Genomic DNA, 23950 nt, shown 5'->3' on the forward strand with positions numbered 1-23950 from the left:
ACCATGTCCCAGCTCTGGCAGGGAGAGATAAAATACACAAATTATTGACCTCTTTCTAACTCTGGGTCACTTATTAGGCTGGCACTGAGCAGAGGCAACAAAACATTAAATCTACTTTGTAAATTATATAAAATACAATCATGGAATAGCTAAAGTCATTTTTAGGAATAGAAGTATAAATACTGAACAATCCATACAATACATAGTTTATCTCATCAGTTTATTTTTACCTTGGGTTCACTTTAACAGATAACAGCCCATATTCTATTCACCTTTTCTACTAAGATTTCTCCTAGGTGATACTGTATTTTCACACCTTGGTGCATATGCAATTAACTTTCCTCCTAGGAGATATTTTTTCCATCTTCTATTTAAAGTAACTTTTCAGCACTTTGCAATTGAAAAGGTACCAAAAAGTAGGTGAAAAAGTACTGTCAACATTATTTTGAGTATTTTCTTGCTTGCTGGTGATTTAAAATGCATTTTATTGACAAGTTTAAAAAATATCACCTAGGAGAAAACCCAGGAGAAAAAGTGAATTGCATATGGGCCCTTATCAGAGTGCAGACAAGTTATTTAAAACAGAGGATTGTCTCCCAGAAGAGAACAAAGGAGAAAAAGTAGCCATATAATAAGCACCTGGCCAAATGATCTGATTAATTGGAACCACTGCCAAACATCTAAAGCTAGCTACACAGCGATCATGCACTGCTTAGGGCCCTTTTACACTTAATCAGTTGATCTCAGTTAAAGATGAGCTGTTAGGTATAGGGTTTTAGAGAAAAAAAAACACATATATCAGTAGCTAAATATTGGCATTTCACTGTCCACGTTTGGATTTCACAGAATTTTTATATAGTATTTGCAGAGTATTTATATAGTATTATGCTCCTGACAGCTCATGGCAGGTTCCATGTTTGTCTGTCTTGTATGAAGCCAGTTGTGATGTCATTATTATTATTATTTGTTGTATGTATAAAGCGCCAACATATTACGCAGCGCTGGACAATGTCATATCCTCCCTTTCCTTGCTTCCTGATGATTCGACTCACAAAAAAGATCAGGATCAAAGATCCTAATGGTTCATGATCCGGACAACACTACTGTGCAGTGAATATTAATGAGCCATGTGGCTAGGAACAATAGCGACTCACTCTAACCCGAACATGTGCCCTGTGAACAGCACATTGATTTTTCAGTGCTGTGAGTTTAGGCTGCTGTTACAAGCTGCTGTAACATGAGCCTGTAACTTCCCACTGTGAAAGCAGCCTTAGGGCGGCACAGGGAAATGAAGGGGAGGACCAAGGGAGTGCACTGGGGAGAAGAAGCAGCCCCAGAATGCTTTGCAGTATCTGTTATGCGGCCTGCCGGCCTCCTTAGAAGCTTGGGAATACAGAGCCTTGCTGTCCAGCAAACATCAAAGTAAGAGAGATTTTTAACTTCAGTGTTGCCTTTTTGGCTTCCTTCTAAACTGGTTAACACAGGAGAATAGAGGTTTATATTAGCTTTTGCAGCCTGACAGTTACTCTTTAAAACGGAAAGAAAACTGATTTTCAAAGTAATGCGCATGTTTTCCTATGGCACCTTTCACACTTAAAGCGTTTTAACTTAAATCTTCTTCCCAATGCACTACTATGGAAAAAACGCGCACTAAAGTGTACTAACGCATACCAACAGATTAAGTGTAAAAGGGCCCTAAGTGTCTTCAAACCCCCCCAAGATATTTGCTGATCAGAATGCTGATTGGGGGAAGTCTACAGTTGCTCCAACAGGCAATACAGGGTTCTATCCTCTGCAGATTTGTTAATCCATTGAACATTCACAGTGAATGCCAATTCCCAGAAGAACAATGACAGTACATGACCATAGTCAACTACAAATATCTGTGTGCTGATAATAAAAAGAGCATTTTAATAGAATGTTTGAGCATACACTATGTCGTGTAGATCTTTTTTTGATTAAAATGCCTCTTTTCCTTTAAGCCAAGAATACTCTCATTTTCACATTTCTCATTACACATCAGAGAGAAAGTCAGGAACATTCCCAGGGTTACATGTGATTGCTTCTATATACTTAAGGTCCCTCCTCCTGATGTGATTTTTTGTGCCATTTGCGATCGTTTCCGTGATTTCATGCACTGGGTACATCTGCGCGATTCTTTCTCGACACGCAGTGATCACAACCGTCATGGCAGATCAGATCTTTAAGATCCCAGAAGACTCCCGCGCAAGGTACTGCAATTTTTGAAGTATGGTTCACGCCCGCCGGGTGTTCCCGTAGTAGAAGATGGATCACGAAACGCTTATTCTTCAGGTCACGTTGCAGTAGGTTTCCTGATCCAACTTCTGGTGGATACTCAGCTTAAGGTTCTTGTAGTTAGATGTTGGGGCCTTTGTATTAGGAAACACACAGATTGACATCCTGCGTAGTTATAACTGCCCTCGCTGCACATGGAGATTACATAATGCCTGTTTTGTCAGTGACATCCCAGAATATCATACGCCCACCCAGTACATTGGAGATTTGTGTTCAGCACTCCAAGTCTTCTTGTATTACGTGTGTTCTCACAAATGTCATCCCCAACTGTGCAGAAAATGAAATGAACATTTGCCAGCAACCTCCTCTAATGTCTCAAAGTGACAAAAGTGAAACAGGCTGCTCTTCCTGTTTTTATATGAGAATTCAAAGGATGGAATCTGTTTAAAGCCTGCCATACAGTGGCAGATTGTCATCTGATGTGCCCAAAAGATAGATCCCTCTCTGACATCTGATCAGAGAGGTATCTGTCTACTACACACTGCTGTAAGATTTTTTAATAGATTTCTAATAAAAATCTATAGTACCGCTGATCCCCCAGAGCCAGTGATTAGCTCCCCAGGTCTATCCCAAGCTTTATTGCTCTGTCAGGACCCCTGCAGACTATCAGCAGTGGAGCAGGCTCACCTCTCCAGCTGGCACGCACCCTCCGGTGTGCTGCCAGAGGAGTAGCTATGGTGGGCAAGGGGGACATATGTCCCCATGCGCAGCACTGTGAGGGCTCTCAGCACAGCCGCTGCACCCCCACGTGCATAAGAGGTGGCTCGCTGGCTGCCTGTAGTGCCCCTGCTTCTCTCTCTCCCTCTGCAGAAGCATTAACAGCAGCAGAATAAGGCTATCTAAAGGGGGCACATCTGGCTATCTAAACAGGGTGAAGGGGGGAACATCTGGCTAACTAAATGGGAATACATTTGGCTATTCAAAGGGGGGCACCTCTGGCTATCTGAATGGGGTGAGGGGGAACATATAGCTATCTAAATAACTTTTGACTCCACCGATGACCACATTTTAGTGTGTGGCCATGCACATTTTGTCCAGAGGGGGGCGCAAAAACTGTCTTTGTCCCCGGCACTGAAAACCCTAGCTACGCCTCTGTGTGCTGCTGTCATCCCCTGGTGTCTGCACTCCATGACCCAGCAGTATTACGTGAGTGTGGGGCATCTAAGCAGGATACTGCAATAAACACACGCTGGATTCTTTGATCAAGACAAGTACAAAGAAAGCTAGAGTAGAAATAGAGTAGTTTCACAGAAACCGTTGAGCATTCCTGTTTTATTTTTCAGCTGAAACTTGTTTGGTTGCTCTAGGAAGCTGCTCTGCATTTGTACCTGTTTTCTTTCCACCAATCTTGATAATTCGGATATTAATTTTTTAGTAATGTGTGGAAAGCTTAGAGCCCTTTTACACTAGGAGCTGATCTGTGCGTTTTGACAGATCACTCCTAGGATGCGTTGTGAAAGTTTATTTGACTTTCATGTTACCTTTCTAGTTAGACAAAATGTTTCAGAGAGTTACGTTGTTACGCATCTTGGTGCTTTGTAACGTCCAGCGCCTGCGGTTTCCTGTCTGGTGAATTAGAACTACCGTTGCTAATCGGTGTCGCACCGCAACTTCCCATAGTCACGTCGCAGGTCATTAACGCGTGCACGAACCAATTTGGTAATGTGAAAGAGCCCTTAGAACTTAGAGCCCTTAGAGCGCTGGAGTTGCTCTACTGTAGCAGAATTTAGAGAGCCACATGATCAATTTTTAAGGCTCTGATGACTTTGCACTTTAGACTACAGAGGAAACAAAAATAACATATGATTGTGGATAGCAAATCAGAGCCTCTCACCTGATCAGATCACGTTTCATCATAAGCTCTGCTGCTACACGTAGCTTCACTTCCAACTATTTCCTTTTCATAGGGACAGTTCCTGTTTTGGAACCTAATCATACTCTTTCTTTCTCGTGTTCATCTTTTAGGTCTGATATATAGATGTGCAAAGATATACAGTATGTATTTCGCTGTTAGTAACTCTAAGCTTCATTTCCATGCTTTAAATTGATATATCACATATTTTAACATTATTTAGCAATGAATCTCCTACAGTGCTCTCCAGATTATATAGTTGTGTCACAAACTGTCTCTCACAGGAGCTCACATGTTAATTAGGCCGGTTTCACACTGGAAACCGGCGTGTCGGTATGGATCGGATGATCGCACCGCAACACAAAAAATAGCCTTCAGGGATTTCCACGTTAATACGCGGTAATCCCGCTTCTGGCTAAAAGCCAAACAGGAAGTGAAGCTCTCTAGCGCTCACTTCCTGTGGTCAACATAAATGCATGGAAGTGTATTAACAAAATACACTTCCGCGCACTGCAATGTTAATGCAAAAATGGTTTAAAAAGAACCTATGTTGTCATAGTCTTGCATGACTTCCAGTCTGCTGCACGTCGCTGCGCATGATGCCAGACAATGCACGGACGTTCTAGCATCAGATGCGATACTTCCAGCGCATTGCATCCAGTGTGAAAGGCCCCATAAACTTTCATTGACCTAGTGTCAACCTGCGGTAAAAAAGGGTAGAGCACCACAATGAAAACATCCCAGTGTGAAAAGGGCCCTATCGTAGTCAGTCTAATGTCTCTCACATAATCTAAGGACTGTTTTAAGGGGGAACCAGTTACAGTTTTGGGATGTGGAAGGAAACTGAGGTGCCCAGAGAAAACTCACTCATAGGAGTTAGACAAGGTTTGAACATGGGACTTTTGAGTAATTTCCAATACCCATCATTAAATTCTAACATGTAAGAAAAATAGTAATAATGGCAGTTTTTGTATAGCGCCTTTCTCCTGTCGGACTCAAAGCGCTTGTGAGGCAGCCACTAGAATGCACTCACTAGGCAGTAGCAGTGTTAAGGAGACTTGCCCAAGAAACTCCTTACTGAAATAGGTGCTGGCTTACTGAACAGGCAGAGCCGAGATTTGAGTAAAAAGAGAAAAGGCCAGTATAGCTTGAATTTTACAAATATGTCTTTGGCACATGCAATCATGCATGAATGGAGGTGTGGCATGGACATTGTTTTATGGTGCTCCTCTTTCTTAAAAAGTTGGGAACCTCAGTTGGATTGCTGCTCAGTGTTTACTTCCTGTCATTGGTGACACCACAGAACTGAAGTGAAATCTTTTCAGTACGGACACATTTACACAAATTTAGTAGAAGGTGTAAAATTGGGCACACTTGTTTGTTACAGAAAATGCACAAAAATGCATCATTTTCTAACACGTGCGTTGGAGGGCGTTTTGTAAAATATTTTCTATGTCCTTTCTGATGTCCTGACCTTGCATGTCACACATCGACATGTGTAGCAGGAATCAGAAACTCAATGCACAAGTGTGCTCAGGCCATTAGTGTAACTGCCATTATAAAGTTACAGATTACCCAGCAAGCTCATGGTGAACCAGAACTCCTAGGAGTGTGTAAGGGCCTAAAAAGGACCAAAAGGCCCACTTACTAAAATGCTGTGCAAAACAGAAGCTTGCCACCTTCAAACAGAAGGTATTTGTGATTATTCAGGTTGGAGTCAGCATATGATGTCTCCCACAATGCATCACTGCTGAATATGCAAATCCTCCCTTTGTTTTATACATTGTGGATTAGTGTGGCTCTGTACAGTTAACAAGCTGACACATCATTGCATCCAGCGGTTCTGGAGGTGTGTTTAGCTTACAGGGACAACAAAGGATGATTTGCATATTCAGCAGTGATGCATTGTGGGAAACCTCAAAACTTACTCCAACCTGAATAATCGCATATACCTTCTGTTTTAAGAAGGCAACCTTCTGTTTTGTTATTGTAAAGGAACTGAAAGGAATATAGAGAGTCTATTTGTATCTTCATGTTATAAATGCTAGGCAACCTGGCTGTTGTGCTGGTCTCCTGCATTACTGTACAAACTCTTTTTTCAAGCACAACACTACAAAAGGCAACATATCCGCTTTAGGCGAAGCAAAAAATAATAAGTAAGTGGAGCAGCAATGGCAGCCTCCTTATACCTTTCAGTTCAACTTTCAACTCAGTGTTCACCATAGTCCATACTCTCAACTAATTATTTGCTCTAACTTCCTGCACAGAGGCATCCCCCAGAGGCAGCCTGAAATCAATCATGAAGCAGAAGAACAGCGTTGGCCGCTCGAGTCCTGGCAGCGAGGCTCGAGCCAAGAAGAATCTCCAGTTTGTTGGGGTCAATGGTGGGTAAGCATCAGACAGCAAACACACAGTGATACTTTGTTTTCCTTGATTGCATATTAAGGTTAAGCCAGATGGTTGAATGGGATGTGAATATGACTGGAGCAGGGGTGTTCTTATAGGGTGCATTTTGTTTGACTGCACACAAAACAAAGCCTGATGGGAGAATTGACATAGTATGTTTAATAAAAGTGTTTTTTGTCCATGTGATGATGTATCCATGACCCAGTGGAGATAGACAAAGCACCAACAACTGCAGTATTTTTCCATCTAATTAATTGTATCAGGTAAAGACTTGGAGACTTGCAGCAGCGAGGGCTGGATTTCTGCAAAGGTCACATAGGCCATAGCCAGGGAGACTGCTACACAGGGGGAGGTGGAACATGGAATAGGGGAGGTGCGGATGCTGCACATGCAAGAGAGGTTCTGTTGTACATGAATAGAAACATGCAAATGAAAGAGGCGATTTGAGAACCATGGAATACGGGGATGATGCACATTGCACATGGGGGATGCTCATGGAAGAGGGCAGTTGATGCACATGGACTAGGGGACCTGACACACATGGAAGAGGGCAGTTGATGCACGTGGAGGAGGGGACCTGACACACATGGACAAGGGCAGTTGATGCACATGGACGAGGGGACCTCACACACATGGAAAAGGGAAGTTGATGCACATGGACGAGGGGACCTCACACACATGGAAAAGGGAAGTTGATGCACATGGATGAGGGGACCTCACACACATGGAAAAGAGCAGTTGAAGCACATGGACGAGGGGACCTGACACACATGGAAAAGGGCAGTTGATACACATGGATGAGGGGACCTCACACACATGGAAGAGGGTAGTTGACGCACATGAACGAGGGGACCTCACACACATGGAATAGGACAGCTGACGCACATGGACGAGGGGACCTGACACACATGGAAAAGGGCAGTTGAAGCACATGGACGAGGGGACCTGACACACATGGAAAAGGGCAGTTGATACACATGGACGAGGGGACCTCACACACATGGAAAAGGGCAGTTGATGCACATGGATGAGGGAACCTCACACACATGGAAGAGTGCAGTTGACGCACATGGACGAGGGGACCTGACACACATGGAATAGGACAGTTGACGCACATGGACGAGGGGACCTGACACACATGGAAAAGGGCAGTTGAAGCACATGGACGAGGGGACCTGACACACATGGAAAAGGGCAGTTGATACACATGGACGAGGGGACCTCACACACATGGAAAAGGGCAGTTGACGCACATGGACGAGGGGACCTGACACACATGGAAGAGGGCAGTTGATGCACATGGACGAGGGGACCTCACACACATGGAAGAGGGCAGTTGACGCACATGGACGAGGGGACCTCACACACGGAAGAGGGCAGTTGACGCACATGGACGAGGGGACCTGACACACATGGAAAAGGGCAGTTGATGCACATGGACGAGGGGACCTCACACACATGGAAGAGTGCAGTTGACGCACATGGACGAGGGGACCTCACACACATGGAATAGGACAGTTGACGTACATGGACGAGGGGACCTGACACACAAGGAAGAGGGCAGTTGAAGCACATGGACGAGGGGACCTGACACACATGGAAGAGGGCAGTTACTGCACATGGACGAGGGGACCTGACACACATGGAAGAGGGCAGTTGATGCACATGGACAAGGGGACCTCACACACATGGAAGAGGGCAGTTGATGCACATGGAAGAGGGGACCTGACACACATGGAAGAGGGCAGTTGATGCACATGGACGAGGGGACCTCACACACATGGAAGAGGGCAGTTGACGCACATGGACGAGGGGACCTCACACACGGAAGAGGGCAGTTGACGCACATGGACGAGGGGACCTGACACACATGGAAGAGGGCAGTTGATGCACATGGAAGAGGGAGGTTGGTGCACATGGAAGTTGACACACATGGAAGAGGGGAGCTGACGCACATGGTAATGAAAGTCAGTGGGAATTTGCATGCGTTATGTGAATTAATGTTGCAAGTAGGCAGTGTTCACAGTTTGTGTCACAAAATTTGTGTGCGTTTTGCAAATGTACCAAAATGCGTTCACTACACATGTAATGAAAATCAATGGAGAATCTCAATTCTGCTAAAATTCGTGTCTTCACATTTGTGTTTCTGAATGCACAAAAAGGGTACTTCTTGCTGCATACATTTTCACATCGCATGCAAATTACCATTGACTTGCATTATCTGTGGTAAAAATTGTGCAAAACAAATTTCACGCAAATTTCAACACAAAAAAACTTTGTTTCTCGCAATGATAATTGTGAACCCTGGTGTAATGGATTTTTTTTTAGGGGGCTTACAAGGCATTTTATTGTTAAGATGTGAAACTGAAAATATCACCTAGGCAAACTTTAAAAGCCCACTGTCGCAAAAATCTTAAAATTTAAAATATATGTAAACACATAGAAATAAGAAGTACATTTCTTCCAGAGTAAAATGAGCCATGAATTACTTCTCTACTATGTCGCTGTGTCACTTACAATAAGTAGTAGAAATCTGACTTTGCCGACAGTCCTTCTTTCCATAGGGGATTCTCAGCATGGCCTTTATTCTTTGTAAAGACACTCGCTGTAAATGATTTATATAAAGATGCTGACCAGCCTTTCTGCTCACCATATACTTTTTTAGCAGTTGGACGGAGCAACTGCCATTCACTAAGTGCTTTTGAAAATAAAGAAAACCCCCCATGAGGAGATGGGCTAGTCCAAAACCTGTTGGTTCTGTCAGATTTCTACTACCTCCTGTAAGTGACAGCAACATAGGAGAAAAGTAATTTATGGCTCATTTCACTCTGGAAGAAACATACTTCTTATTTGTGTATGTTTACATATATTTTACATTTTAAGATTTTCGTGACTGTGGTCCTTTAACCTTTTCACCTCGAAGGGTTTTTCCTCTCAAAAAAAACCAGATCAATTTTCACCCGTCAGTGCTCCTTCCATTCATTCGTCTATAACTTTATTATTACTTATCACAATGAAATGAACTATATCTTGTTTTTTTCGCCACCAATTAGGCTTTCTTTAGGTGGGACATTATGCCAAGAATTATTTTATTCTAAATGTGTTTTAATGGGAAAATAAGTAAAAATGTGGGAAAAAAATCATTATTTTTCAGTTTTCGGCCATTATAGTTTTTAAATAATGCATGCTACTGTATTTAAAATCCATGATATTTATTTGCCCATTTGTCCTGGTTATTACACCATTTAAATTATGTCCCTATCACAATGTTCGGCGCCAATATTTTATTTGGAAATAAAGGTGCATTTTTTTCAGTTTTGCGTCCATCCCTAATTACAAGCTCTATAAAGTAACAGTGTTGTACCCTCTTGACATAAATATTTAAAGAGTTAAGTCCCTAAGGTAACTATTTATGTTTTTTTTTTATTGTAATTTTTTTTTTCTTTTTATTACAAAAAAATAAATACATTGGGGAGTGTGGGAGGTAATGAGTTAATTTATAGTGTAAAATTATGTATTTGTATATGAAAAATGTTTTGGATGTAGTTTTACTATCCCGCGGCGGGAGGGACGTAGTGGCTACGTCCCTACACAGAGTTGTGGCATTTTGCAGGGACATAGTTACTCGTCTCGGGGGAGGTGAAATGGTTAAAGGAAATCTAAAGTGAAAAAAAAAACCAGTTTAACTTACCTGGAACTTCTCTCAGACCCCGCAGTCATCCTGTGCCCACGCCGTCCTTCCAAGACCTTCCGGTCTGTAGCAGCCACTCCCTCAAAGCTGGCTGGCCCCATGCACAGCATTGTTCTGTACATGCGCAGTATGAAAAAATTGCTATTGCGCACGTGCAGAGCGATCCTGGCAATGGAAACGTGATCCATGTGCGCTGCAGCTTGGGGCCACGCATGCGCAGTAGCCTCTAACTGGCCTTGACCGGCCAACTTTGAAGGGGTCGCCGCTGCTGGCTTGAGGGTCATGGAAGGACAACGCAGGCACATGATGACTGTGGGGGGCTGCAAGAACCCCTAGTTAAGTTAAACTGCTTTTCTTTAACTTTAGAAAAGTGGAATTGAATAAGCACCTTGAGGTCCTGCTCCACTGTGTCGCAGAAAACCACATCATTTTTTGGCGTCACTTTTATTTTCTATTTGGGGGTATGTGCAGGTAGTCCCCGACTTACAAACGACCTGCTGATATGAACCGCAGGATTCTGTGGGAACAAGTCAAAACATTTTTTTTCATATGAGACTTGTAGTTTGTGAGAGAATTGATTTTAAAAAATTCTAAGAAAAAATGGATTATAAATTTGTATACGCAGGTACAGAGGGCAGAGGTGACACAGAGGGAGACACTGGAGGCACAGGGGGCACAGAGGAGGGACAGGGGACAGAGATGGCACAATGTTCCGACTTAAGAACAGATTCAGGTTAAGAATGCACCTACAATCCCTATCTTGTTCGTTAACCGGGGACGACCTGTATTGGGGAAAATATCAATATCCAAAATTGAAAGCTAGTTGGATATCAGCTTGCATGCTATTAAAATATGAATTGCATCAGCCACATGTGGCTGATTTTTGGAGGATCTCATTATCCAGCAATTACAATTTGGGAATCTGTCATTTGAAATTGTAGTTAATGACAAAGTATGAACTGATCCAGCTGGAAAACCTGTCTACATAAATGATTAAAGGGAAACACTGTACAAATACTTACAAGCCCTGGGCATGGACAGCTGCTGGCAAAGTAAGATTAGTTGAACATTTAAAGTACGGTACTTCATTGTTTGAGCTTCACAGTAACAAAACATTCTACATTATAAATTATGTATCAATTCACCTGTAAAGGCTTTAGAGTCAACAATGTTTCATAAAGAACAATAATAGGCTTAGTGGCCAGAGGTATACTGTATGCATTTATGCTAGATTAGATTATTACATCATCATTAATAATGAAAAGATAAATATATTACTTGATCTCTCGATCACAGTTAGGCTACAAACTGGCTATAATGCTGGGAATAAACGGTTTGCTTTTAGGTGATTAGATGGTTCAATAGATAATTTCCGACATGTCCGATCTCCCTTTCGATTCTTTCGACGCTCAATTTCTGATAGAAGTGAATGGAAAAAGATAAGAAAAACGAGTGGAAGATAAGAGAATCGACTGCAGAATCGAGCGGCAAAAACGATGGAGAGGAGAAACGCACAGCAGAAACGAACCGTGTATTCCCAGCATTAGGCTTGGCTCACACATAAATCCGTACATTTCTGGTCTAGTCCAGTCCTGTCAGCTTTGTCTTAGTTTTCTATCAGTTTTCCATGACAGGATTGTAACTGTATACCTTTTATGTGTGAACACAGCCATAAAAAACTGATACAAAACTGGCCTGACTAGACTGGACAGGAAATGTACAGATTGACGAACCAAGCCATAAAAAAATCATACAAAACTGATTTTAACTGTCAAAAAAACTCACAGGACGGTACTGGACACCTTTTATGTGTGAACCCAGCCTAGGTGGCTTCAGTAGGTACAAAAAAAAAGTCACCAATATTCAAAGAAAACAAACATCAATGCACCAGTGTAATCCCCATAAAAAAATGTTTTCCTAAAGTGGTAGTGGCCAGGGCACTAACTGCACAGAATTTGTTTGTTCTCCTCGTGTCTTTGTATGTTTATTGGGATGTAGGAGGCAACCCACACATTAAAACTGTCTTCCTCCTAAAAATCGGCCCTAGGTTGCATTCACAGTGCCACGTTGCGGAGCGCCGTTATTAACCACTTTACCCCCGCCCGTACGAATTTCTCAGTCCCTTTTTCCATCCTTTAACCCCCAGGGACGGAGAAATCCATACTTTCCACGCTCCCGCCGCTGTCTGCGCTCCCGCTCGTAAACACGCCACCCGCCGCTAGTAAACATGCCGCCGCCCGCTCGCCCGGAGATCAGTGAACGGGAAAATCCATTCCCGTTTGTTGATCTATGCCCCGCAATGATCCGCTGCTCTCCGATGGGCAGCGCGATCATTGTGAAAAAAAAAAACCACTCACAGCCTCCTAGTACTTCCTGCGAGCGTCCGGAAGGACGCTCGCAGGTCGCAATAAACAAAAAGTTACTGTTGCCATCTTGTGGCCAAATAGTAAAACTACACCCTAAGCATTTTTTTTTTTACAGTAAAGTTTTTTTTTATTTTTCAAAAAAGAAAACATTACAACACATTGTAAGAGAACAGTAAAGTACAGGCGTGGTTATCTTACAAGACATTTCATCAGAAAAATTCCCGATACAGATTCACTTAAATATCAGGTGTATTACAGTTACATAAACAGCATTGTAGTATCAGGTTGGTAATATATATTGAGTTGGCAGTATCCGACAACCACCCTGTGGAGAGGAAGACATGAGTGGAAAAGAGATGAGAAAGAGAGGAGAAAGAAAGAAAAGATGACCGCCCGTACCCCGACCCGCCCCCAACCCCGCACCCCGCGCGACCTAATCCTTATAAATCAGAGATGCCAGAGCCATTATATCAGTATTGGGATGAATTCAGAGTCCGTAGGATCCATAATTCTGGTCTCCCATATCCCCCATATTTTATAGTACTTCTTTGGGCATCTCCTATTCAGGTATGTGGTTTTATAAAGGGGCAGGGAAGAGTTAATAGATTTTGCCCATATTCCCAGTGTAGGAACGGAAGATTTTTTCCATAATTTAAGTATTTCTTTGCGGGCCTGGAAACAAAGGGTTTTAACCAATATCTGTTTGTGGTGAGTTAATGTGTCCTCCTCTATTTTCCCCAGCAGCAGGAGGCCTGGATCTAGCGGGAGAGCAACCTTCAGTAGTTTATTAATTATTGATAGGACATCTTTCCAAAAGGGGATAATTTTAGGGCACGTCCAGAACATGTGCACAAAAGAACCTCGGTCCGCCTGGCATCTCCAGCAGACGTCCGAGAAGGATTGATCCATCCGGTGCATACGCACCGGCGTGTAGTAGGCTTGGTGTAGAAACTTGGTCTGAACCAGTTGATCCCTAGCTGAAATGACCGAGGTCGGGTATAATTCTAGAATTTCGTCCCATTCGTCCCTTTCCAATCCTGACACTACCTGTTGCCATTTGTTGAAGCATTTATCTAATTTGTTGTTGTTGAGAGTTAGAAGTGCTAAGTATATTGCTGAGAGTGCCTTAGGTAAGTCTCTAGTTAGAAGCAGGTTTTCTAAGTCGTCCATAGAAAGGATTGGGGGAGATCTTCCGAATTGCGAGGAATAAGCGTGCTTAAGCTGGAGGTAGCGGAAAAAGTGTGAATTAGGCAGGTTGAATTGTGATTTTAAGAGGTCAAATGTTGAAATCATATGTCCCTGTTGTATGTGAGCTAATGTTTTAATTCCAAAGCTCGCCCAGATTACTGGATCCGGAATAGTCATAAAATGTTGAAGCTGGGTGTTTCCCCAGAGCGGGGTATGTGGTGAGAGTACATTTTCCCTTGCTAGCGGGGCCCTAGCCGCCCCCCACGCCTTCCAGACCGTTACCATAGCTGTCGTGGTTTGCGAAGAGCATTTAGGCCCTCTGTAGGGCAAGTTTGTCAGTTTTTCATATGAGCCCAAAATTGCGGCCTCTATCGTGGTCGCAGGGTTGGACTCATCCTGCGAGAACCACCACCGGGTCGTTACTAGTATAGAAGCCCAAAAATACTTCTGAAAATTTGGCATGGCTAGCCCCCCTCTGTTTTTTGGCAAACATAAAATATCCAAAGCTATGCGGGGCTGCTTACCCGCCCAAATAAATCTAAGTAGGATTGAATCAAGTTTTTTGAAAAACTTTTGTGTAAGCCAAATCGGGGATTGTCTAAAGACATAGGTAAGTATATCATTTTTATTAAATTTATCCGGCCTATCAGGGTTAGTGGCAATTTGTCCCAGATTCTGCACTTAGTTTCCAATGATTGTACTATGGGGTCAATATTCAAGGTTTGGTAGGCATTGATGTCTTTAGTCACCTGCACTCCAAGGTATTTAAATTGAGAGACTGTTTGTAGTGGGGTGGAGGGACGCAAGATATGAAGAGTAGGGGGGTCCAGATGAAATAGAGTTTATTTGGACCAGTTAATCCTGATTCCGGACGTTTCTCCAAAGGTATTAAAATTTTTTAGAGCAGCTGTTAGGGATGAGGTGCAGTTACTAAGATATAGGAGGACATCGTCTGCGTATAGGGAGATTTTCTCCTCCAGATTACCTATTTTAAGTCCCTGGACAGTGTCTGATTGTCTAATATAGGCGGCCACAGGCTCCATTGCCAAGGTGAAGAGGGCTGGGGATAAAGGGCAGCCCTGCCTCGTGCCTCGCTTCAGTTCAAAAGGTTGCGAAATATTATTGCCTGTTTTAATTTTGGCAGTGGGGAAACATTTTTTACATATAAATAAATTAGTGTTACACAAAAAATTAACTCATGACCTCCCACACTCCCCATTTTTTTTTTTCTAATTAAAAAAAAAATTAAAAAATTTACAATTAAAAAAAATACATAAATAGTTACCTTAGGGACTGAACTTTTTAAATATTTATGTCAAGAGGGTATAACACTGTTACTTTATAAACTATGGGCTTGTAATTCGGGATGGACGCAAAACTGAAAAAAATGCACCTTTATTTCCAAATAAAATATTGGCGCCAAACATTGTGATAGGGACATAATTTAAACGGTTTTATAACCGGGACAAATAGGCAAATAAATTTCATGGGTTTTAATTACAGTAGCATGCATTATTTAAAAACTATAATGGCCGAAAACTGAAAAATAATTATTTTTTTCCCACATTTTTCCTATTTTCCCATTAAAACACATTTAGAATAAAATAATTCTTGGCATAATGTCCCACCTAAAGAAAGCCTAATTGGTGGCGGAAAAAACAAGATATAGTTCATTTCATTGTGATAAGTAGTGATAAAGTTATAGACGAATGAATGGAAGGAGCGCTGAAAGGTGAAAATTGCTCTGGTGCTCAGGGGGTAAAACCCCTCAGTGGTGAAGTGGTTAAAGATGAACTTCAGCCTAAACAAACATACTGTCATTAAGTTACATTAGTTATGTTAATTAAAATAGATAGGTAATATAATCTCTTACCCGCCCTGTTTTAAAAGAACAGGCACAGGTTTGTGATTTCATGAGGGCAGCCATCTTTTTTTGGTTAAAAGGAGGTGACTCCCAGCTGCTAGGCAACGAGAACAACAACATCAGAAATCCCATCATGCTTTGCATAGCATCGAGGGAAAAATGCCCGGGCAGTTTCCTTTGATGGGTTGGAATTTAGCTTCTAAGCCGCTAAAAATGAGGCTTGGGTATGAAAAACAAAGTTCTGTTGCTGTAAAACTGTTAACCTCCTTGGCGGTAATCCCGAGCTGAGCTCGGGGTATGCCGCCGGAGGTCGCCGCTCAGGCCCTGCTAGGCCGATTTGGATTCTGAAAAAAGCAGCACACGCAGCCGGCACTTTGCCAGCCGCGTGTGCTGCCCGATCGCCGCCGCTCCGCGGCGATCCGCCGCGTGCAGCGGCGAAAGAGGGTCCCCCCAGCCGCCCGAGCCCAGTGCAGCCGGAACAAACAGTTCCGGCCGGCGCTAGGGGCTGGATCGGGCGGCTCTGACGTCAGGACGTCGACTGACGTCCATGACGTCACTCCGCTCGTCGCCATGGCGACGAGGAAAGCGAAACAAGATAGGCCGCTCATTGCGGCCTATCTTGTTACTTTCGATTGCCGGAGGCGATCGAAAGTACGCTTCCGGAGCGCCCTCTAGTGAGCTTTCATGCAGCCAACTTTCAGTTGGCTGCATGAAATAGTTTTTTTTTAATTTAAAAAAAACCCTCCCGCAGCCTCCCTGGCGATTTTAATAGAACGCCAGGGAGGTTAAACAAACACCATGCCTTTTCAGTGCTGCTGAGTAGATTTTTAGTCTGGAGGTACAATTTGTCTTATAACGCAGCTTACCGCACTGCAATGCTAATCCTATGGGCCGTTCACAATGCAACGTTATCGTCGCGTTGAAAATGTTGTGTTGTGGTAACTCACTGCTTACAGTGCATTACCTCTAAACGCAGACACGTTGCGACTATAACGTCGCATTAAAACCCAACGTCCCACTGTGAATATGCCCTAGACTTCAATGGACAAATATGACTATGATAGGATTAGATTGTGAGCCCCTCAGAGAGACTGTTAGTGACAAGACGATATACTCTGTAAAGTGCCGTGGAAGATATCAGAGTTACATAAATACTAAAAGGATAATAATGTGCTGTAGATATGTGTCATATAACAAGGGCAGCCATCCAATCCCCCTTATAACAAATGCAGCCATAAATGCCTATTATAAAAAAATGCAGCTATAAACGCCCCATTTATAACAAGTGGCGTACAAGTAATGGCACTACTCTGCTCTTTTAGGACTTGCAGTTACTGGTAGTTCGTAGCTCATGCATTGCTGCACCAGATCTAGGGGGGGAGGGGGAAATATCATCATTACGCTGTAAAATCCCCCAGTAGCCGTCCTCTTTAGAAGGTGAAATCTGTGTTGCTTTCTGACTTCCTTACATTGGAGAATCGGAGGCCTCTGTACATTGTGGCAGTAATCTGATCTTGTATGATAAGCAGAGATTTAGGTGACAGTCTTGCTGCTGGTCACATGGTTTACCAAACCTGCCACAGGTCACATGTATTTACTGTCAGCTTGGATGTCACAACGTGTACATTTCACATACTGGAGCATTTGTTGAGTTGACCACACACCGCACTGACTCATCGCAGGAAGCATTGCTTACACTCTTTTCGGTTTTGTCGTGATTATTATTTATGCGCTACAGATTGTTTTAGGATGAAAATACCCTAAAATATCTCTTTTATGAGTTCTCTGACATGAGATATATGGCTTGTGTATTTAGCATGATCATTTCATTTACTTCTCTAAATATTCCACAGCCCTCCGCAGAAAACACTGAGACTCCTCAGGGCTATTCATGATGCAAGACAGTTAATATCAGTTTTTTTTCAATTGCAGCTGGTGTCAAGTAAATCACTTGGTGGCCACATACCATACACATTTTTTTTATTTATTTTTTATTCGATTTGAGCATTCTGGTTCAATTCTCCGATTGATCGGAAGTATCGAGCAGAATCTTCCAAGTACCACACATGTATTTTTGAGATTGCCGTAATTTAAAAAGATTGTAAATTCTGAAAAGATTGGCTGGTTAGAAAAATCGTGAGAAAAATGTACTGAATAGTTGCAACACAACAAATAATGTTTTAAAAGGGGGACAACGTGTATTTATTTCCTAAAATTATTTTTCAATGTGTAGAGACGTGTGCTAAACCCTATTCCTGAAATCTGCTGTCCACAAAAGTGATGAACTTTGTTCAGTTGAATTTGAGGACAATATCGATCAGGACCTCCATCCGGGGCAGCAGGAAAATCTAGGTCAGGTTTGCAGTAGCACATTTTCCATAATACTGTTGATGAACCAGGTCGAAGCTCTGCATAGTGATGGCTTCAGCTGTGTTGATTTGTCATTACTATGTTCACTGCCAGCATCCAATCATGTGCAGGGGACGTAAATTCCATTGCCGTTCATGGCTGTTCTCCATTAGTGAATTCCCCCATAGTGTCCCAACCAGCTTTCTTGAATGAAATAATCTGATCCACAACCTCCTGCTAAACAGGCTTTCAGATACAGTCCAGAGCCTTCTGCTAATGAGGCTGACCCTCCTGATCTAATTAATTAAATCCTGACATTCTGCAGGGTTCCTTTCTTTCACTGATTGTGATAAATAGTAATCATTATGGGTTCCATGACCCTAGCTGTGCCATTCTGAACACTTGTACAATTCTAGCCAGATCTATTGTGGTAGCTGGTGGTATTGCTAGGACCAGGTACTGTCCTAGAAAGTGCTCTGGCTTATATATAGGACACTTTTGGCACTATAAACTTAGGCTTCTTTCACATGAGAGACTAAAGGCGGTGAATCCACAGCCTGTTAGCTACTTACAAGCACTGGCCAGACACTTTTTTTCGCCCAGCATGGACAGAATAGAAGTGGCCACTGCACATCTAAGTGTGGCTGCATTTAGATGTACCATTATGCTATTTTTGTTGCTGGGTTACAAGCTCTGCCATCCGGCTGCATTAAACTGCTACTGGAAGGTGTTCGTTGTCTGGCAAAGGGGAGGCAGGACTGCCCAATAAGCAAGCAGTTCAGCCTCCCGTGTATGAAAGGCTTTACAGTGTTTGCCCCTGACAAAAGAGACAAGAAAAACTGTGATTAGGTGGCCATACACAATGCAATAGTTTGTTTTTTTTATTATTTAGGTTTTGTGATTCTATACAATGAATTTATATATCAATCAATTTTATTGAAATTTTAAAAAAAAATTTATTGGCCCGGATGAAAAAATTCTAAATTGATTTTTATGAACTCTGAATAATGTATGTAGATATAGTGTAGATGGATGATGGATTGATTGAAAATATGCAACCACATTTAAAACTGGTTTCTATTTATTTATTTAAAAAATGGGTACTTATCCGTTAGCCGGGCGCATCCGGCAGGTGGTGCTCATTACTATTCCCCCTCCAGGCCGCCATGGATAGTAGGGAAAGATGTAACTCTGGTGGAGTTTTGTCGTCACCTGCCGGATGCGCCCGGCTAACGGATAAGTACCAAAAAATGTTGTGTTTTAATGGTTCATGGAATAATGAATCATATAATATGTAGAATAAATCATGGTGACAATATTGGTTCCCTGGGTGGGAGACTTGCAGCATCAGTTTATATTTTACCATTTTTATCACGCACAATCTACTTACGCTTACTTACCTTTGTTGGCCACGTGTCCCTGAATGTAAGTTAATATTGATCACCTTCATTGGTTTTATTAAATATTTGTTGTGTATGAAATAACTATCAGTCTGCCCTAGACGTTATTTCCACTTATTATTCTTATTATCTCACTAATATTATAAATGGGAAAGTTTGGATGTTTGTTAATCACGCAACAATGGCTGAATGGATTTGAATGAAATTTGGCTTGCACATAGTACATTACCTGGAATAACATATAGGATACTTTTTATCCCCATAACCAAAAAGTGGGCGGAGACAAATACAAATTTCACTGGGAAAATGTAAACTGCAGCCATTCTTACACTGTTGGCAGGGTCCTCAAACTTTGCACAGTTAGTCACTGGGTGACTGGGATTAATATTCAGAAAAGTGGGTGGAGCCTATAAAAGCCAATCAAAATTCACCTATTAATTTTCAAGGGGAATATTTAATTGCTGCCATTCTTGCACTGTTCATGGCACAAGTCTCTGAAAATGGCTCCTGCTCAAAGCTTTTTTTAACAGCAAAATTGGTGCAGAGAAGTTGTACTGTACAGAAGAAGCAGACATCTTGTGTATACCACAGGATTATGGTCTTTGTTTTCCTATGTTGTTGCCGTATTTTATTCTGCACATTGACTGTAATCTACTTTGCCTTCCATAGCTATGAAACAACATCCAGTGAAGATACCAGCTCCTCAGAGGAATTTGCGGAAAGTGATGGGGAGAAGGCTGAGATACCCACCACATGTCCACAAGCTGCTGAAAAGGACCAGCTAGACAACTTGGTTATTGCAGAAACGGAAAATGCAGAGGAACAATCACAGGAGGTCCCAGCTGCTGCTGAGTCAGAGGTCCCACAGAGTCTGCCGAGAAGGTATGATCTATAGAAGGCTTCTATGCTCGCAGCTGAGGTTGGTTTCAATTTTGCTTTAGTCTCCTGCTGCTGACAGTGAGTGCACAGAATAGATTATAGCATGGCATTCAGGCTCCTGTCTTATGGGCTATGCTTGCATACATGAAATAAAGGTGCCTGGAAAAAAGGGCACAGGAGTTTGCCGCTAGTAGAATATCGCTACATTTGGCGATTTTCTACTGCTGCGTTCTATAGTAAAATATCGGTAATGTTTACTGATATTTTACTATAGCTAAACCTGACCCTACTCTCACAGCCCCCCCCCCCCCCCCCCCAGATGGTGCCTAACCCTAAGATCCCCCTGGCAGGTGCTTTAACCTAAGCCCCCCCCCTATGGTGCTTAAACCTAAAACCATGGTACCTAACCCTTAACACCCCACCCCCCAACGTAAAGCCATGATATTGCTAAGATGTTAAATTTGGCGCTCTGCCCCCGCGACGCAGTGCCGCTTTTTGCATTTCTGCAAACCCCCGGCACCCCTGATTCTATCGGGAGTCTCTGGGTGCGGAAATTTTTAATGCTTGCCGCCAATTGGGTGCCCCCCGGCGCCCAAATTTAACATCTTAGCCGCAAAGTAAAAGCCGCAATTTGTGGTAAAAACTGTAGATTTCAGCTCCAGGAGGTGTCTGATAGCAGTCGCCATGTGCCCAAATTTCCCTTTTCTGACATTAAGTGCAGCTTTTATCATAGGTGCCTGTGGCGGCGCCCTTTCTTCCTTAGGGCTCCTGCACCCTTTTTACCTGACTCGGGCCTGCTTAGCTTGTAGTAGTGAAACAAAAAAAAGAAGATGCTCTCCAGAGTTATCTTCAGCTTAATACATATTTATTTGCCACTCAGATATGTATAAGATTGAAGAACAGTGGTCTTTCATACTCCTTTTACCTCCTGCTGCTGCAACCAGCTCAGCACATACCAGAGCAAATAAATAACGAGGCAGATCCCTGAGTTTCCCCTCTGAATGTGACTGTTCATTGTCTTCAATCTTCAGAAGAATCCTCAATGTTCAGAAAATATCCTTGTAAAACCATTAACAGATATATCTGTCCCCAGCTGTATGTATGTTCCATCCATACAGCTTCGCATGATCATTTCCAGATGGGACGTTTTTCATACTCTAGACAACCTTGAAAATACTTTTTGAACTTCACTACAGCAATGTTGAATGCTCCTAAAACCGTGTTAGACATGCTTAGGACATTTATCTCTTAAACAGTTGGATAGAATTTGAGCACTAATCATTGTACCCAGCAAGATATGCAGTATACTGCTGAGATCAGGTCCTAACTCCCAAAGGACTACAACTTGCAAATACTGTGGTACAGGGCAACCAACAAGGGTTACAAGTAGTACTCCAGTACTGGGTCCAAGGGAGGGAGACCCAAAATGTTACCGTATATTGCAGGAGAACCGAGAGGTACCCTGAAGTGTACCTTGTTTGGCATCCATGGCATTATTATTGTTATTATTTTGATGGCAGCTCTGTTGTGGCTGCACAGAAGTTTATTCATATGAGTGCTGTTAGCGGAGGTTGGGTAACAGGAGTGGGTTATTGCTGTGGGAAGGTTGGCATTATGCATTAGGAAGAGGGTTATGTTAGGGAAGGAGGTAGTGGCTAGGCATAAAGAAAGGGAGTAAAGCAGGGAGCACACTTATAAGAATCATGTGTTCTGCTGCACAGCATATAATGTAAGTCTATGGGCTGCACAAATATCACATTGGTGTGTGATTTGCAATGCGATTTTGTGCACTCTTTAAAACTGTTTCTTTTTTCCTGTATTTCCTGTATTCAATGTTGTATACTGTAAATAGACATAGTAATGTATTTTTGTTCTCTCTTTTTGGAAAAGCAGTTTAGAAAAATGCCAAACGCATGAAAAACGTAACCGAAGACAGTACAAAAATGGGAACGCAGAGATGCACATGCTGTATAACGCATGCAGAGACAAGAGTGCGCTCAGCCTTTAGGTGGCCATACATCTCTCGACTTTTTCGCTGATTGTTGATTGGATTTGATAATTATCAAATCGGATGAAAATCTGTTCCGCCAAGAGCATGCCCGATTGATTCGACCAATTTTGAGCCGAAATTGGTCACATGTATCGATTGGAATGCTGGAAATTTTCTAGCTAACATGCTTGATTGGGTGAGCGATGATAATGGTGTGTGATAAATGTAAAGACAAACTCGACGGAAACAACTGACCCCCCCAAATGTTAGATGGACCCGCCACGAATACTTTACCTGTGTCAAGCCATCCTCCTAGTGTCCACCGCTGTGTCTGCACTCTTCTTCCTCATTGGCATCATGCGTGGTCGCCAGCGTTTTTCACGTGGGGCGCATCTGTGACCTCACATGCAATTTACAAACAACCACTTGGGGCGTCAATGAGGACGAAGAATGCGGACACAGCGGTGGACACTCAGGGGACAGCAGGCAGGTAAAGTAGTATGCAAGGGCATGGGGGGGGGTCTATCTAACATTTAGTGGGACATGGATGGGGGAGACAGGGCAGCGTCACAATGCCAATTCCCAAATGATTTCATGCTGAAATTGATTGGGAATTAGCCTGCGGCAACAGATCTCTATCAGATCAGATTCGATCACAGAGAGCTCTGTCTTTTTGGTTAACTGGCCGTCAAAATCGCGTGATGTATGCCGACCTTTAAGGTAGCCATACACTGGTCGATTTGCCATTAGATCGACCAGCTGACAGATCCCTATCTGATCGAATCTGATCAGAGAGGGATTGTATGGCTGCCTTTACTGCAAACAGATTGTGAATCGATTTCAGCCTGAAACCGATCACAATCTGTGGAGCCGCCGCTGCTGCCTGTCCCCCCCCCCCCCCCCCCCACATACATTACCTGAAGCTGGCTCCGGGTCCTCTTCTCCGCTCTGCACCCCGCACAGCATCCCGGCGTACACTGTGTCACTCCGTGACCAGGAAGTTCAAATAGAGCTCCCTCTATTTGAACTTCCTGGTCACTGGAGTGACACAGGAAGTTAATGTACGCTGGGATGGAAGCAAGAGCGGTGCAGCGCGGAGAAGATGCGGAGAAGACGCGGAGAAGATGCCCAGGAGCCAGTGTCAGGTAATGTATAACTGTATCGTATCGGCCGCCGCTAGCGACGCACTCCCTACCCGCGGGCGATCGACGGAAGTAACCCGCACGGTGCGATCGACGGACCGATCCGATTTCGGGAGGAAATCGAATCGGCGGGTGCATTTAGCGCGAACGATTGGCAGCAGATTCGATCCCAGTGATCGAATCGGCGGCAAATCGGGCCAGTGTATGGCCAGCTTTAGTGTTGGGGGATTGCTTAGGGGATGGACAGGAGAATAGTGCTGATACGAATACCAGAAGCATTGAGAATACCAATTTTGTACACCCAACCCACTGCACTGAATCCAAACATACTCCCTTTACCTCCCCGGATGTACTTAGAAATGCCTGATGGGGATCTAAACTGAACATACTCCACAACAGCAGCTACATTTTACAACACTGGGCCCAGGTCATAATGATAATATTTTAAGGTGAATACCTGTTTTTTTTAATTGTATTTATTATATTCATGCAGAGAGATTAGCATAG

The 23950-nt window shown here is 43.0% G+C and overlaps 1 protein-coding gene across 7 annotated transcripts in view; it reads left to right on the top strand.

Annotated features, from left to right (window-relative positions):
* Window positions 1-23950, top strand: part of KANK4 (KN motif and ankyrin repeat domains 4) — a 267015-nt gene that overhangs the window by 185718 nt on the left and 57347 nt on the right. For all 7 annotated transcript variants that reach the window (XM_068239357.1, XM_068239358.1, XM_068239359.1 and 4 more), the window contains 2 exons: window positions 6436-6556; window positions 20102-20314. In XM_068239357.1, coding sequence (XP_068095458.1) covers window positions 6436-6556; window positions 20102-20314 — 334 coding nt within the window. The remainder of the gene's footprint in view (window positions 1-6435; window positions 6557-20101; window positions 20315-23950) is intronic.

The sequence above is a fragment of the Hyperolius riggenbachi genome, chromosome 6 (assembly GCF_040937935.1).
Source record: "Hyperolius riggenbachi isolate aHypRig1 chromosome 6, aHypRig1.pri, whole genome shotgun sequence".
NCBI lineage: Eukaryota > Metazoa > Chordata > Amphibia > Anura > Hyperoliidae > Hyperolius > Hyperolius riggenbachi.